Raw genomic sequence first — 16,237 nt, 5'->3', positions numbered from 1 at the left:
TTCCAATATTGAATGGAAGACAGGTGTTTAATCATCAAGTCAGTGAAAATAATGAATATAAGAACTATATCTAATAATTCATCCTGTACCATAGCATCGTGGTTTAAGGTATCAAGTCTGGACTTGTGTTATGACATGCATGCTGATTCAAATTCTGTTGTAAGAAGAAATTTTCTCATGAAATTTCTGCGAGTGTATGGAACTGGTGCCCATCCAGCATCATGATGAAATTGGGGAGCATTAAGTAGTGAAATCTGGTCTTGAAAAGCAATTATAATGGGGATGGGCTCATACCTCTGTATTGACTGGATGATCATAATGATCATTCACCTCTGATGAGGCATTTGGACGTGAGGCCAGCAGTTCACTGGTTGGCCTTGGCCCTCTATGGGCTGTCGCGCACAGGATAATTTATTATTATTATTTTTGTTGTTGTTGTTATTGTTATTGTCTTGCTTTATGTAATAATTTACTGCCGCTGTTTGATCTCAGAACGTAATTTGTGTTTTATTTTCTTCTTCCAGAGACTTTATGGTAACAAGAAAACACTAACTGATTACGTAAACGTACCAACTACCGTGTTTACCCCTTTGGAATATGGATTTGTGGGACTCTCAGAAGAAGATGCCAATGCAAAATATGGTAGTGATAACATAGAAGTCTATCACAGTTTCTTCCAGCCACTGGAATTTTCTTTGACTGGGAGAGATGATAATAAGTGCTATGGAAAGCTGGTTTGTGTGAAAAATGAAGAGGTACTGTCAAATGTTTTGATATTTAATTATGAGTTTTCTGTTTCTCATTGTGCTTTTAAATATATTCTTTAGTTCTCAATTAGGGAGTAAAAGTATTCGTCTTAATCAAAAAAGCTCTTTATTTCGTGTATAGGCCATTTGGTATCTCGTGAAACCTACCTGCATGTGAGGGGAAGGAGAAAGTGGACTGGAAAGCTTCCCTCCCCCACTATGCCTTGACTTGCAGCAAGTTAGCTCACTTACCTCCACCATAAGGTTCTTACCATGAGCTACCAAAGCACGAATGCATTTGGTTTCATGAGATGTCTATAATAATATATTTTAATTCTTTCTATAAGGCATCTAGAAATTGATGTGATATCAAAATACACAGAAATCCATATGCTGACTGAGCTGTCCATTTGGTCATGATTCAGACTTTGCTTGCTTTCTGACTGCATTTTGTGCTGCATGACGGTTGTTCACTATTCAGTAGAATGCCTCATATCTGACACCCAAATAACCGACAATTTAAAACTTTCGTCTAACAAGGGAATCTTTTCATTGCTCCCCTTTCAGATTTTAACAAATGATAGCTTATTTTATTGCTATCGGAGACCTGAATCAGAATATAAAATCAAAACATGTCGAAGTTGTGATGAAAAGGGCTTAAATAACGTTACAAGAATCATGAAAAAGTTGTATGTAAACATGTATGGACATGGAATGGCTTTGGAAAGACATTGAGTTAGCTCAGCAGATAGCGTGTTTAGTTGTTAAGTAGGGAACCCATGTTTAAATCGAATATACATCTTGTCATTTTTTTTATAATGTTTTGTTTTCTTGTGTAATCCTTTTTGTTATTTTTTTATTGTTCATTCATTATCTGGATTCTAATGACAAAAAACAGATATTATTACTCTAAACTAATAGAATAAAAGTGTTTCTTACTCATTTTCTTGTGAACAAAACAACTTAATTCAGCAATGAATGACAGTGAAAGATTTCATTACTGAACAAATGATCAATATTGTCGCATATGCTACAGTTTGGCCGTTCCTTTTTGACTGGTGGATTCTGGATGTGCTGTGGTCTCGCCATGCAGTGCGAGCCTACATTCCATGGTGAATGAGCAGCGTCAGTGTATTTCCGGAGCCACATGAGGACAGTGTAACGAGAGCAAAAGGTTTAGTGAGTATAGTGAGTGATACACGAAAGTTGCTACATTTTGAAATGCCGCCTGTTATTTCGAAACTAGCATCCAAGACATTGCACAGTCAATGCCGTGAAGTCGTTTCTAACGTTCACGCATTCATGAAGTGTGAATCAAAGGCCAGGGAGATGCTGATACCTTTGAAGAGGGTTCAAGAGAGAGTTGTAGCAGCGACCTGCATGTCTGAGAGATCCGTGAGAAGGATTTCGAGGAGAGGCAACGTGCTGAAAAACAGGGAACTTCATTTGAAACACCTGGTAAAAAACACAATGTTCCGAAATGGATCACTGATATAGATAATTTCAACACAGATTTCATTCGACGAACAATTTATAACTCCTATGTCAAAGAGAAATGCGTACCAACAGTAAGCAAACTTCTTTGTAAGCTGAAAGACAGAATCAATTTTTCTGGTGGAAAAACAAGTTTAAAGTTAATATTAAAAAATATGGGATTCAGATGGAAGAAAATGAGAAACAGTCGAGCGGCTCTAATTGATTGACATGAAATCAGGTCCATGTGTATATCGTACCTAAGGGCTATTAAGAAATATCGGGAGGAGGATTGTCTGTTTACGAAGATGAGACTTATATCCATAGTAGCCACACAAGACCTAACAACTGGAATGATGACAGCACGGCAAGTTTATCAAAAGGCACCAGATTAATAATTGTGCATGCAGGTGGCCGATCAGGTTTCGTTCCAAACACACTGTTTATTTTTAAATCAGGAATGTCAACAGGTGACTACCATAATGACATGAACTCCGAAAATTACCAGCTTTGGCTCAAAGAACGATTAATATCAAATTTACAGCCGAATACCTGATAATGCTTCCTACCACAATGTACAAATTAATAAACCACCCACATCAAACACTCGGAAAGATGATATGAAAGCATGGCTTACAAGCAATGGCATTGAGTACACGGAAAATATGCTTAAGACGAGCTTTATGATTTAATAAAATGGCACAAATCCCAGTATAAGAAATATCTCATAGATTCAATAATGGAGGACCATGGTCACAGTGTCCTGATACTTATCATACCATCCAGATTTGAACCCTTTAGAGATGATTTGCACTGACGCAAAACAGTGGGTAGCCATTAGAAACACTACATTCAAGATAGCCGATGTTATGGCATTATGTTGGCTAAGCTTTGAAGAAATCTGAGTAGATAAGTGGAAAAATGCTTGCCGCCATTCAGAAAAAATTGAATCTGATTATTTCGAAATGGAAGGATTGGTAGAAGATGCTATCGAAAGAATAGCATTTACAGTTAATGATAGCAGTGATAATAGTGACAGCGAGTCAGAAGACGGCAAAGATGCGGCAATATCAGGGGTGGAAGAATTGGAGTGAAAAATGTATTCTTTACTAGTGCAAATGTTCCATATGTACTTTAGTGGATGTGTAAATATTTCTGTGCAAGTGAAGAAGAAATATGTGTTTTAGTGTAAAACTGTGTGTATAATATTTATAAGTGAAGAAGAAACAATTATTTTAGTGTAGAATTTATGTGTAAATATTTCGAATCTTTCGTTCGATTTCATTAACTGCAGGCGCTCAACTTTTCCACTGCACTGACTGTAACCACAGTCACTCAACCATCTTGGAGGCGGGTAAGCGGGTGGAGGGATCAGCTACAGGTAAGTCACATGCTAGCTTAGACTCGCTTCAAATTTGTCACACGCATCCCACTGGCCAGAAACAGCCAGGTGAACTGTACAGATGTCAGTGTCACATTTGAAACATTTGTACTATTAATTTAAGTGTAAAGGGGCCTTTACACCGAGGCAACCAGTTGCCTACAGCATGCGATCGTTTGTTGCTACTCATGTTGCCACGCAGCATGCTGTTGGGAGCAATTGTTGTAGCATGCTGCCGACTCATTTACGCCCAGTTCGATTGGTTGTTTCAATTTTTTAACAAGTTTGTGCAGAGATGTCGGTGCAGACAGTTGCTGCTGCGGCCTACCTCCTTTTGAACAGGAGAAGGAAACGTATTCACAGAAAGATGTGGTGCAGGCAGATTTTCATAAATAGTGATATACCTCGCAATGACTTTTTTAATAAACTCCTTGCTGATGACGCTTACCTGTTCAGAAATTTTACTCGAATTAGTAAAGAGGACTTTGATTACCTTCTGAACAAGGTAGCTCCTCTCATTTCAAAATCCGATACTAATTATCGAGATAGTATACCAGCTGATGTGAAACTACATTGCACATTGAGGTTTTTGGCTATGGGAGATTCCTATCATTCATTGATGTATCTGTTCAGAATATCTGATTCTGCTATATCACTTTTTATCCCCAAGGTCTGCGAAGCCATCAGTGAAACTCTGAAGGACTACATAAAGGTAAGTACAGTGTACTGTAGTAAATACTTTATTTTTGTGTAATCAAGATTATTGGCTTAAATGTACAAGAATATTAGTAAAAAATAACTTTCAATGAAAAAATACACTTCAATAAGTCAACTGTTAGTAACTGAAGTAATCATAACGTACAAGCACGCTTTCACAAAATAATTAAATCAAATCTAAAAATAGATTTAGTCCTGATTCTGGAGACCATTCTGATGTTGTTTTATCTAGCATTTCATTTTGAGGAAATGAAGAGCTGATTGACTGAGTTGCATGAGTGTCTGGATAGCTTTGAATAGGCAGAGTGCAAGTAGGCATAGGTGGGGTTGGAGAAGGGGAAGGGTATGGACAGGGGAAGGTCGAGGAGAACTTCGGCTGGAGTGGGAAGACCAAGAGAACGTGTGTGTGGTTGGTGGCGCATCGAATTTCCCCATTGCCGCATCAAACAAAATATTATTTATATGATGTTTCACAAAGGTCTGCGCAGTCACACTTAGTTTTCTAAGTTCATTTCCCACATGCTCCCCATATGTAGAAAATTCGTCACGCTTTGAAGTCATTTTGATAATTTCATAGGCTTCTTGAGCTCTTCTGTTCTCTTCATCTCTGTCAGTGATGGATCTCCTACACTTTGAAGCGGGTATCACAAATTGTCTATTTGCAGCTTGTAAAGTTGAGTGTGTTTGACGCAGCACACCTTCTTCATTTTGACTCTCTGGAGAACACTAAACCTCGTCCAGTTGTGTTTCACTATCATTTAGGCCTGCTTCTTGGTCTACCACGTCCTCATTCTATAAAAAGTAGGAACAATAGAAAATGAACATCCTCGACAATTTATTAATAGGCATAAATATTTATTTATGTATTTATTCATTTCAGATGCCTAACACAGAAGATGGCTGGAAGGAAATTGCTAGAGAATTTGATGAGGCCTGGAATTTTTCCCACTGTGTTGGATCGGTCGATGGGAAACATGTCGTTATGCAAAATCCTGCAAATTTCGGAAGTATGTACCTTAATTACAAGGGAACTTTTAGTGTTGTTTTAATGGCTATTTGCGACGCCAACTACTGCTTCACATTCGCTAATGCAGAATGCCAGGGTAGAATCTCAGATGGCGGTGTATTTCGGGAGACAACTTTCTTCAAAAAGATGGATACGAAAACATTGAATCTACCTTCTTCCGAACCTCTACCAGGAAGAGAAGTACAACCACCATACGTCATTCTAGGAGATGATGCTTTCGCCCTCAGTGAGAACTTAATGAAACCTTACCCCAGTCTTTATTTGGACATGGACTCCAGGTTATACAACTACAGACATTGCCATGGTCGCCGGATTATCGAAAACACATTTGGCTTAATGTGTTCGGTATTTCATGTATTCCGAAAACCATTACTTTTGAATGTAGAGAATACAAAACGGGTCACAGTAGCATGTTTGTGTTTACATAACTTTCTGAGAAAAAGAAATGGGTCAAGAAGGATATATGCCTCTCCAGGAAGTTTCGACAGTGAAAGACAGGATGGAACAATTGTTCCCGGGGCGTGGCGAAATACAACTCAAGGAGACACAGGCATTCTAGACCTTCAGAGACTTCCTAGAAGACCAAAAGAAGCAGCAAAGGCTATCAGGGATGAGTTTAAAGCTTACTTCGTGTCGAGTGAAGGAAGTGTCCCATGGCAAGGCAATTATATTTAGTTGTGTTTACCCTATGAAATTTGGCATGAAACTGAAGATTTGTGCTAAAGGTGAAAGTATTTTTGAAAAATGTCCATTGCTATTATTGTGTACAATAAAGACATTTAAATAACTAAACCGTCTCTTTATTATTTTGCTGACATTGCATTTCTTTCATAACAGGTATCCTATTATTTTAATTTTACGTAAAAATGTGTTTGATCACTGATATAATGGTTTTATGTAAACTAAATACAAACATTTACCTCAGAATCAATATTCTCATCAGTTGAAAGTCCCTTTCTTGGTGCGTCAACCTCAAGAAGAAAACATAGTGAAGCGAAATGCACCCACTGATCACCCAGAGCTGACCTGCTCTTTTTCTTCCTGTATCTGTGGAAAGTCGTTCTCAAGTTTTTTACTTTGTATGTGGCTTCCTTTATCGAACACTCCAACTTTAAAGCTATTTTTTCCCATAACTTCAACTTCTTTCCATTATCTTTGTAATTTGGATCTCGCAAGTCCCACAAAATGTGATTTTCATGGTATTCTTCAATTAGAAGCTTTGTTTTATTTGTATTCCAAGTCATCATGCCGCATGCGACTGGACTACTGAACCCATCAGAGGTGGATAAGCTTGCGTACTGAACCAACCGGCGGATTGGCACTGCAAGCCGTATGCGACTGTGCTGCCGCCTAGACAAAGTGAGCAACCTGCAGCATGCGACTGTGCCGCATGCTGCGTGATTGCCTATGGTTGCTTCAGTGTAAAGAAAATTTAAGCTTGCGAACTGGAGCAACCGGCGGATTAGCGCCGCAAGCCATACTCAAAGTGAGCAACTTGCAGCATGCGATCATGTCGCATTCTGCGTGATTGTCTATGGTTGCTTCAGTGTAACGCTGCCTTAATACATCCCTATACAAGTACTCGGCAACAGTGTTGCCTCTCGGGGAACTCGAACTCTTCAAAATTTTCGAAATTATCATGCACTAGTTTGCAAAAGTCACGAGCTGTATTTAACGGATTCATCTAGCCACCAAAATCGTCTCCAGTTCAAGATCTAATGCACTGTGCATAATAAACAAACTGAAAGATCAAGTAGATGGTCGCCCTCGGTAGTGCAGTTGGTATAGCCCTGGTCTTCTGTGCTCGAGGTTGCGGGTTCGATCCCGGCCGAGTTCAATGGCATTTAAGTGTGTTTAAATGCGTAGGCTCATGTCGTTAAACAAACCATAATATTATTATTATTATTATTATTATTATTATTATTATTATTATTATTATCAAGTAGATGCACAGCAAGACTCTTCTTGCCCGTTCAGCTAGAACCAACTAAGGAGGGATCTGTATATTTCTATCGGTATTCAGAAGTCTTGCCCTCTACACGTTTTTTTTGTTTTTAAAAGAACAAAAAGAAGTAGCCGGGAACCGAACCCAGAACGCCCACTCGAAAGGCGCGTCACTAACCAGTTAAGCTACACAAACGATGACATAATGATAAAGTATTGCAGTATGTCTATTGGCATGTAGTAACTTTTAACTAGGATTTACGCCCTTCAGAAGCAACTTCGGCATATTTTCGAGGTTGTTTCTTATTCTCGTTTTCATGAGCTTCAAATGAGCTATATTCCATTAAAATGTGAAAGGGATGTGATGAAGAGTTTCCTTTGTAAGAAAAATAAAAATGAAAATATGAGGTTGAGTCTGTAAATAAGTTACAATTTGAAGTAGCGACTTACATTTATGAATGAGGGCCTGAAGTTGTCACCACTAGATGACAGTATTATTGATGTGTGCACAAGCAAGACAAAGAAACAGCCATCTAGATCACTAACTTCACATCAGGAAGTGAGAAGCTGCAATTTTTAAAGCAGACAAGAACTTGTGTTTACAATATAGATGTTATATACGGTAAAATCTCGTTAATTCGAAGTTTTTGGGACCAAATACACACTTTGAATTACGCAATTTCGAGTTATCTGCAGCAGAAGGAAGTGGGGGAGAGGGAAATCTATAAGACCAATCATAGGAAAGAGGGAGTAAAAAAAAGTGAGGAAAATCCTGAATGATGTAACTTGTCACGTCACCCCAGTTTCCAAATCATTGAGGTTTAATGTAATATCATAGTGTAGTACATACAGTCACGAAGCTGAATACGTAGGAAATATGCATCCAATGACAGTTGAACTTTAGTTGCTAGCCACTAGGATCGCTACTGTCGCACAGTCTATCCTAGTACTCTCAGTTGCTAACAGCTTGGAACATGTATCGTGACTGTATGTACACTTGGTCAAAATGAAAGTGGCCGGCATCTGAGAGACTAAGTTGGAATCGGGTATTTCCGTGATTGCTCGGGTCAGCCAGGCTTTGTTTAAAAGATTGTGTATATTCAGCTAGTAGTTATAATGGGGAACACAACTATTAATCACTAAAATCGTCCGAGAAAATACAGTAATTCATATACGAGATTTAAAACAGACAGATCGTTCAGAGTGTTTAAACAGTGAATATTGTAACAAACACTATATACTGTCCGTGTCTCACGTCCTGAGCCGAGAGTTCCCTAGTGCTTATAACCACGCCTCTTAGATCTGCTCGGACCGTTACAGCAGTTGCCGGCAAGGCAGCATATTACTTGTGCTGAAAACATTATCATATGCCATTGCAGGGATCTTTACTTTCTATAATACTGGAGACAGTAATCATGGTTACCGCTACCGCTACTATCTCTGATGGCAATTTCCTAAAATGTATGTACTAGACCACTCTTCGTTCAGTCTGGACAACTGCTGAATTACAATAGAGTAGAATTTCTCAAAGTATGTTCTGGGGTTCCATGAGCCCTATATGATTTTAAATTTTATTTTATACTTTTTTTTTTAATTGGTTATTTAACGACATTGTATCAACTACTAGGTTATTTTGCATCGATGGTATTGATGATAGCGAAATTGTATTTGGCGAGATGAGGCTGGGGATTCGCCAAAGATTACCTGACATTCGCCCTACAGTTCGGGAAAACCTCGGAAAAAATCCAACCAGGTGCTCAGCCCAAGCGGGAATAGAACCCGCGCTCGAGCTCAACTCTGGATCGATAGGCAAGCTCCCTAGCCGACTGGCTGCTCTGGTGGCTATTTTATACTTAGTGGATACTACAAAAATATATAGGCCTAAATGTTACGAAAATATGAATCAATAATAACATGAAACCACAGATGATGATGATGATGATGATGATGATGATGATGATGATGATAATCTATGTTTAATGAACATCTAAAACGGAAAATACCCATAATACTTATCACTTTCATCATTGGATTCTCTGTGTATGTGTTCACTAAAACAAAATACCGAAAAGACAAAATCCAGAAGTACAGTAGAAATGAGACTACAATTTTCCGCCATGAAACCAGATTGCAGGCTTAAAAAGGAAATACATTCGTCCCACTGAACAGAATTATTGAGATACTAGCTTTCACTTGTCTGTTAATTATTAAATACTAGTAAAATATTACAAGGATTCCGCAGTAACACATTAGATTAAAAGGGGTTTCGCGGTGAAAAAAGTTTGAGAAACACTGCCATAGACGAAAGAGTTTACGGATGTGTACACGTGACAACCGTGACCGCGATTAGGTCGATAATCTCGAGCAGAGACTGTAGTCTACCACTGGTATTAGTGTTTAATTACAGGAATTGATGAGTAGGACATAATTTGTTTTGTGAGGGGATAGCCTATACATTCGCTTGTCCATGGCTCGTCTTGCTCCATAGCTGACAACAGCAATCCTGAAAAGGTTGATGCATTGAACGTAGAGTAGTAGGCATAGACAAATAAATAGAAAGACCTCCAACTCAATGTATTACCACAGTCTAATACATACAGTCACGCAACTCATACGTATAAAATATGCCAACATTTGACAGCTGGCGCGACAGTAGCCCTCTAGCGGCAGGCAAGTTAAAAGTGTGCACACGACATATAACACATCAGAAAACGGGTTTTGCGTAATTTATTTTATATTTCTATGCTATACAGTAAGTGTATATGGTTTTTATTAATTTTACTTTAGAATCCTAGGAGAATTACACACGCAGTTAATTACAAGTTTCAGAAGCTGGGAATAAACGTAATTCTTTCTGCTCCTTACAACTGAATCATGGCCCTGATGACGTATCATGGTTTGAAATAATATAATTGTTCGTACGTGGATGGTTAATTAAATTCATTCCTAAATATATTTATGAATCATTAGAACTCTATATTTCCTATGAGAAGAGTCAAAATTAGTAGCTTCAAAATTGTAGGACATATCTCTTAGGGTATATCGCGTGGTGAACTCCTCTCCCTATTTCCTGAGAAATTAACTATTTTCCATACCGCAAATTGGAGTAAACTCGGCCGCTGAGATAAACTTTAAAATAAAAAACGGGAGGATTTAAACCTTAATAGGCTATGACAGACATTGATTTATGAAGTTCATTATTTTTCATTTCTTAAGAGGCGGTATTTCCTTTATTATTTTGAGTGACAAATAGTGCTGATATTATGGTTTAAATGTTTGTGGCAAGTTTACCGCATTTTACATTACATTTCTAGTTTTCACACATAAGCTTAATTTTAACTTATCCTACCTATGTAATACGTAATTTACATGCACTTACTGTTAATATGACGTAGGTGAGAACAAATAAATGAACACACAATTTTGTTGAAAAAAGTGTAACTTCAATTAACTCAGAAAATGTAGGCCTAATTTTATTTTCAGAGCAGAAGTGGTTTAAGTCAAAATGGGTAATGAGGGTTAAAGTAAACATTCTTTAAAATGCAGCGCAAAGTAGCAGTTAATATTGAATTTATTTGAACTATTAGTAGTCAGTGAATAGCACGAAGGATATATTAATTGCTACTTTGCGCTGTATTTTACAGAATTTTTACTTTAAACCTCATTACCTAATTTTGACTTACACCGCTTCTGCTCTGAACGGCTCAATTAATCACTGGGAATGTAAAATCAACACCGATAACAGTCATGCAAATTATTACAGAAAATATTGTTTTTTATATTAAACAGAATTTTTGCTTTAAACCTCATTACCTAATTTTGACTTACACCACTTCTGCTCTGAATGGCTCAAATAATCACTGGGAATGTAAAATCAACACTGATAACAGTCATGCAAATTATTACAGAAAAGATTGCTTTTTATATTAAATTAAAAAGTCTTTGAGAACTTAATTAGTCTGCCACATGAATCTACACCAACACATCAGAAATTGATCGACAAAGTCTGGATTTATTCAAGAAGTGAATGTTTTGCAAAAGAATTACAATACTTCATGAATTCTTGAAAAATTAACACCTTGATCCCTACTTGAATGCAATATAACATGCAACTTTTTAAAAATATAAAGAAAAAACACGAATACAAAAATTATGGAATTACTTGTATTAAAAACTGTATATACGTTATCCAAAATCGGAATGGTTACACATTTACACATATGATCTCTGCAAAAAAATAATATACTGTAACAGGTATTTACTTTGTTTTTATTTAAACTCTCCTTCCTGAGATACAAGTAGGTAACTGATAACTAATAAATGTTTTATAGAACACAATATGTAGGCTACCTACAACGTGGATTATTGGTTATGACTGAGTTATGATTTTCTCTTGGTCTTTAGAGAATCTGAAGAATGACAAATTCGGAGATTTAAGCTTGTTGTTACTGGAATTTTCGTCATTGCACACATTGCCTTTATTCCGACGCATGATTAAAACGTTGTTATAACATCTCGCATCCCTAATTTGCATGACTGTTATTGGTGTTGATTTTACATTCCCAGTGATTATTTGAGCCATTGAGAGCAGAAGTGGTGTGAGTCAAAATTAGGTAATGAGGTTTAAAGTAAATATTCTGTAAAATACAGCACAAAGTAGCAATTAATATATCCTTCGTGCTATTCACTGACTACTAATAGTTTAAATAAATTCAATATTAAGGTATATGTACACCTTTACACACAGAAACTTTTGTTTTGTATAATTTTGCTCTGTAAAATTTTTATACAATTGAGAATGGTACCAGAAAGAGAATGAAGTGAACAAATCCCTTGAAATTATGTCTAAATTGTTTTTAAAAATTATTTTGTTTATAATTTTGACATGCAACTTGAAACATGATAGCTCATGCAGTTTTTAAGATAGAGCCACAGTTTTTTTTAACTGTTTTATAGCTAAAACTATTCTTCAGTGCCTGACATAGAGCTTTTTTTATTTTTATTTACATTAATTAAATATTACCATATATGTAACTTACAATAATATTTTATGTTGCATAAATCATGTAAAAAATCCGTAGATAATGATTAATTATATTAATGTTATTTTACTTATTATCAGGCACTGGGGGACATTTCAAGCTTCAAAATGACACCAGTATCTTCTTGGTATCACCATATTTTACTGAGATATCATGTTTGAAAGAATTAAATATTCTAAAATTACTATTTACAGGAAATGAGCCACAAACTTTCTGAGCCAAGAAGACTCCATCATCATATGTCACCCATTAAGCAGCTTCATGTCGGTCCAGTTTCAGCTTCTTTCTACCTCTCAAATACCTCCGCCTTGTTTTAACTTCAGGTGTTGAATGTTTTTTTTTTTGGCATTTTTGTCCCTATTTCCATTGATGCAACAAATCCTGCGATGGTGTTTGTCCCAGGGTTTATGCCCATACTCCTCAGAATTGTAATTTCTACTTTTGAACTCTTATTAAAATGACGTGCAACATCATTGACACACAAATTTACAGTTTTATGACTAACAGTAAAAGATTATAAATTACTTCATTATGTAAAAAAGTTTTTTTTCAATCTAATGATCATGTCCAGATATCTATGCATCTATTTCGGGACTAGAAAGAAGTTTATTTTACAAGCAATGCTGGACGAGGGGATTGACTGCTACGAAGATCACTCCAAATGTAATGCACTCCAAAAGTGACCGTGGCTGATGACGTAGGATTTTGGATAATGGGACTTATCTGAAAAACCATAAGGAATAAATCGAAATTTCTTACATCAAATTAAAGGGGAGAAAATTCTCTATTAAAATAGTTATATTTTGAAAATTCTAATTTTTCATCATTTTTTGCGTTTTGTGGGTGTACATACACCTTAACTGCTTCTTTGCGCTGTATTTTAAAGAATGTTTACTTTAACCCTCATTACCCATTTTGACTTAAACCACTTCTGCTCTGAAAATAAAATTAGGCCTACATTTTCTGAGTTAATTGAAGTCACAATTTTTTCAACAAAATTGTGTGTTCATTTATTTGTTCTCACCTACGTCATATTAACAGTAAGGGCATGTAAATTACGTATTACATAGGTAGGATAAGTTAAAATTAAGCTTATGTGTGAAAACTGGAAATGTAATGTAAAATGCGGTAAACTTGCCATAAACATTTAAACCATAATATCAGCACTATTTGTCACTCAAAATAATAAAGGAAATACCGCCTCTTAAGAAATGAAAAATAATGAACTTCATAAATCAATGTCTGTCATAGCCTATTAAGGTTTAAATCCTCCTGTTTTTTATTTTAAAGTTTACCTCAGCGGCCGAGTTTACTCCAATTTGCGGTATGGAAAATAGTTAATTTCTCAGGAAATAGGGAGAGGAGTTCACCACGCAATGTACCCTAAGAGATATGCCCTACACTTTTGAAGCTACTAATTTTGACTCTTCTCACATGAAATATAGAGTTCTAATGATTCATAAATATATTTAGGAATGAATTTAATTAACCATCCACATACGAACAATTATATTATTTCAAACCATGATACGTGAACTGGGCCATGATTCAGTTGTAAGGAGCACAAAGAATTACGTTTATTCCCAGCTTCTGAAACTTGTATATTAACTGCGTGTGAAATTCTTCTAGGATTCTAAAGTAAAATTAATAAGAATCATATACACTTACTGTCTAGCATAAAAATATAAAACAAATTACGCAAAACCCGTTTTCTAATGTGTTATATGTCGTGTGCACACTTTTAACTTGCCTGCCGCTAGAGGGCTACTGTCGCGCCAGCTGTCAAATGTTGGCATATTTTATACGTATGAGTTGCGTGACTGTAAGTATTAGACTGTGGTATTTCCACAGTCTACTATATACAGTCGCGAAGCTTGAGGTGTTTTTTTGCTAATCTCGTGACAAAGCGCTCCAAGCTGTTAGCAACTAGAAACAATAGACTGTCCATGGTCGACTTTGGACTGTGTCGTATTTCTATCGAGTGCTAGCTCGTTGCGTATTTCACATTGATGCTTGTGAAATGTTCGTTATTGGTTGTAATGGCTAAAATATAATAATTGGAATAATAATATGGGACAAGGAGGGGACGTTTGTAGTGCTATAAATTGAAGCAACAGTAAGAGAAAGAGGCCAGAGTTATCCTTTTTCCGATTTCTGAAAGATTCAGAAAGGTTCCTGGGTTTCCACAAGAATGCTGTGCAGAAACAAAACTCTTAATTTTGAAGTTCTTTGTGACTGTTAGAATACATTATATCCTTAAATTTCACAATGAAAGGACATTAGATAAAGTTCTGCTAAATTTCCAGAGAAATAAAGGTTAAGTCTACTTTTTTTTTTCAGAGGATATATTTTTAATTGTAGCTATTAATTTTGTTATCATTTTTATGTTATTTTACCAAAGACGTAGAAAAATTAAGTTTGTCTTAATGAAATTTATTGATCACGTTTTATTTTCAGTTCTGGTGGGATTATTATTGCTTAGGGCTACTTTTTTTTTCAAAGGATATGTTTTTAATTATAGCTGTTAATTTTGTTGTTATTTTTATTTGTTGCTTTAGAAGAGACGTAGAAAAAGTCTGTTACAATAAAATTTATTGTTCACGTTTTATTTCCAATTCTGGTGTGATTATTATTGCTTAACCTCATCCCACTTTGTTAACTACGTAAGCCTACACTACAAGTACCGGTACACGTAAGTTACTCCATTAATTCATATTTCCATTATTATTGTTGTAAAGGGAAATGCAAATTAATATTTATTGGTTTCATAGTTGATTATCGCTATAATCTTGAATGATTGAAGCGATTATAGCAAATTTCGGTTTGTTCTGCACAAACAAAAATAATATTAACCTATTTCTTGTAGGTATCTTCGAGTTTATGGTGGAATTTAATATACTTCATTAAAATAATAAATTATCTTTATGCATTTAATATTTCAATAATTTTTCCAAAAGAACATGACAACGAAAGTGTAACATATTTTGTCGTCTGCTAGGAGAAAGATCTGCGATGATGAGGCGATAGTAGCGATCCTAGTGGTGGGCAACTACCCATGTTTGCATTTTTACTACATATTGAGCTTTGCGACTGTATATAGTAGACTGTGATATTACCTTCGACATGCTATTGACGCGATATCAAGACACATGGCAAAAACATGATTATTGTAGCCCGATCGGTATTACAGGTATTGATTATACCAAAAATATTGCTAGTATTTTTTCAGATTATTCCCCAAAAGAGTGCATAATGGTTCATCACTTTAAATGAAATTTTTAACCACAATATGCATACCACATTCTGGTTTAACAAAGTGACAATATGGATACGAATATATTGGTTGCACATTAAACTGAAAATTGAGAACACATTCCATTTCCTTAATACAGTACGGTAATGTAACTTTTTAAATTAAATTAATTTATGAAATCTGATCGTCACAAATTTGTTTTCTTACATGTTACTAGAAATAAGTAATTAAGATACATAATGTGAATGGAATAGGACAGTTCTCTCTAAAGCACCTTAAGCACAATTTTTGAAGAATAATGTTGCGTATTCTGTGTTGGGGGATAAAAGCAACATAAAGCAATTGACTCTGACATATTGTATACTTGACTATTATTATTGGTCAGTTATATAATTATAATTCTCTATTTTTTAATGCCAAACATAGCTTCAAAATAGTCATAAGATGCTTTTGCTATCAAATGGTGTAACAAGTCCAAAATATTTATTAAATACTACTTTATTTGTTTTTCACCAACAGAGCTAAATATACATATATAAAAGTACCTGCCATTAGTTAAGATGGCAGAAAATAGAGAAGACTGGAGAATGATGGATTTGCAGTGAAACGCCTGCCCTTGGGCAGAACACAATGAATGAATCACCCACTGAAAGA

General features: G+C 35.8%; 1 protein-coding gene across 10 annotated transcripts in view; it reads left to right on the top strand.

The window, feature by feature from the left end:
- Nucleotides 1–16,237, top strand: part of LOC138707964 (thioredoxin reductase 1, cytoplasmic-like) — a 479,245-nt gene that overhangs the window by 400,920 nt on the left and 62,088 nt on the right. For 6 of the 10 annotated variants that reach the window (XR_011334488.1, XR_011334491.1, XR_011334487.1 and 3 more), the window contains 4 exons: nucleotides 525–755; nucleotides 3,514–3,600; nucleotides 4,271–4,312; nucleotides 5,198–5,324. Coding sequence is in view for 2 of the 10 variants with exons in the window: in XM_069838056.1 (XP_069694157.1) it covers nucleotides 525–755; nucleotides 3,514–3,600 (318 nt within the window). In the remaining 8 variants the exon portion in view is untranslated. The remainder of the gene's footprint in view (nucleotides 1–524; nucleotides 756–3,513; nucleotides 3,601–4,270; nucleotides 4,313–5,197; nucleotides 5,325–16,237) is intronic. The other 4 variants (XR_011334489.1, XR_011334494.1, XM_069838056.1 and 1 more) reach the window with 4 other exon arrangements.

Source organism: Periplaneta americana, chromosome 10 (assembly GCF_040183065.1).
Source record: "Periplaneta americana isolate PAMFEO1 chromosome 10, P.americana_PAMFEO1_priV1, whole genome shotgun sequence".
NCBI lineage: Eukaryota > Metazoa > Arthropoda > Insecta > Blattodea > Blattidae > Periplaneta > Periplaneta americana.
The sequence above is the reverse complement of the archived record's forward strand: the minus strand, read 5'-3'. Positions and strand labels throughout refer to the sequence as shown.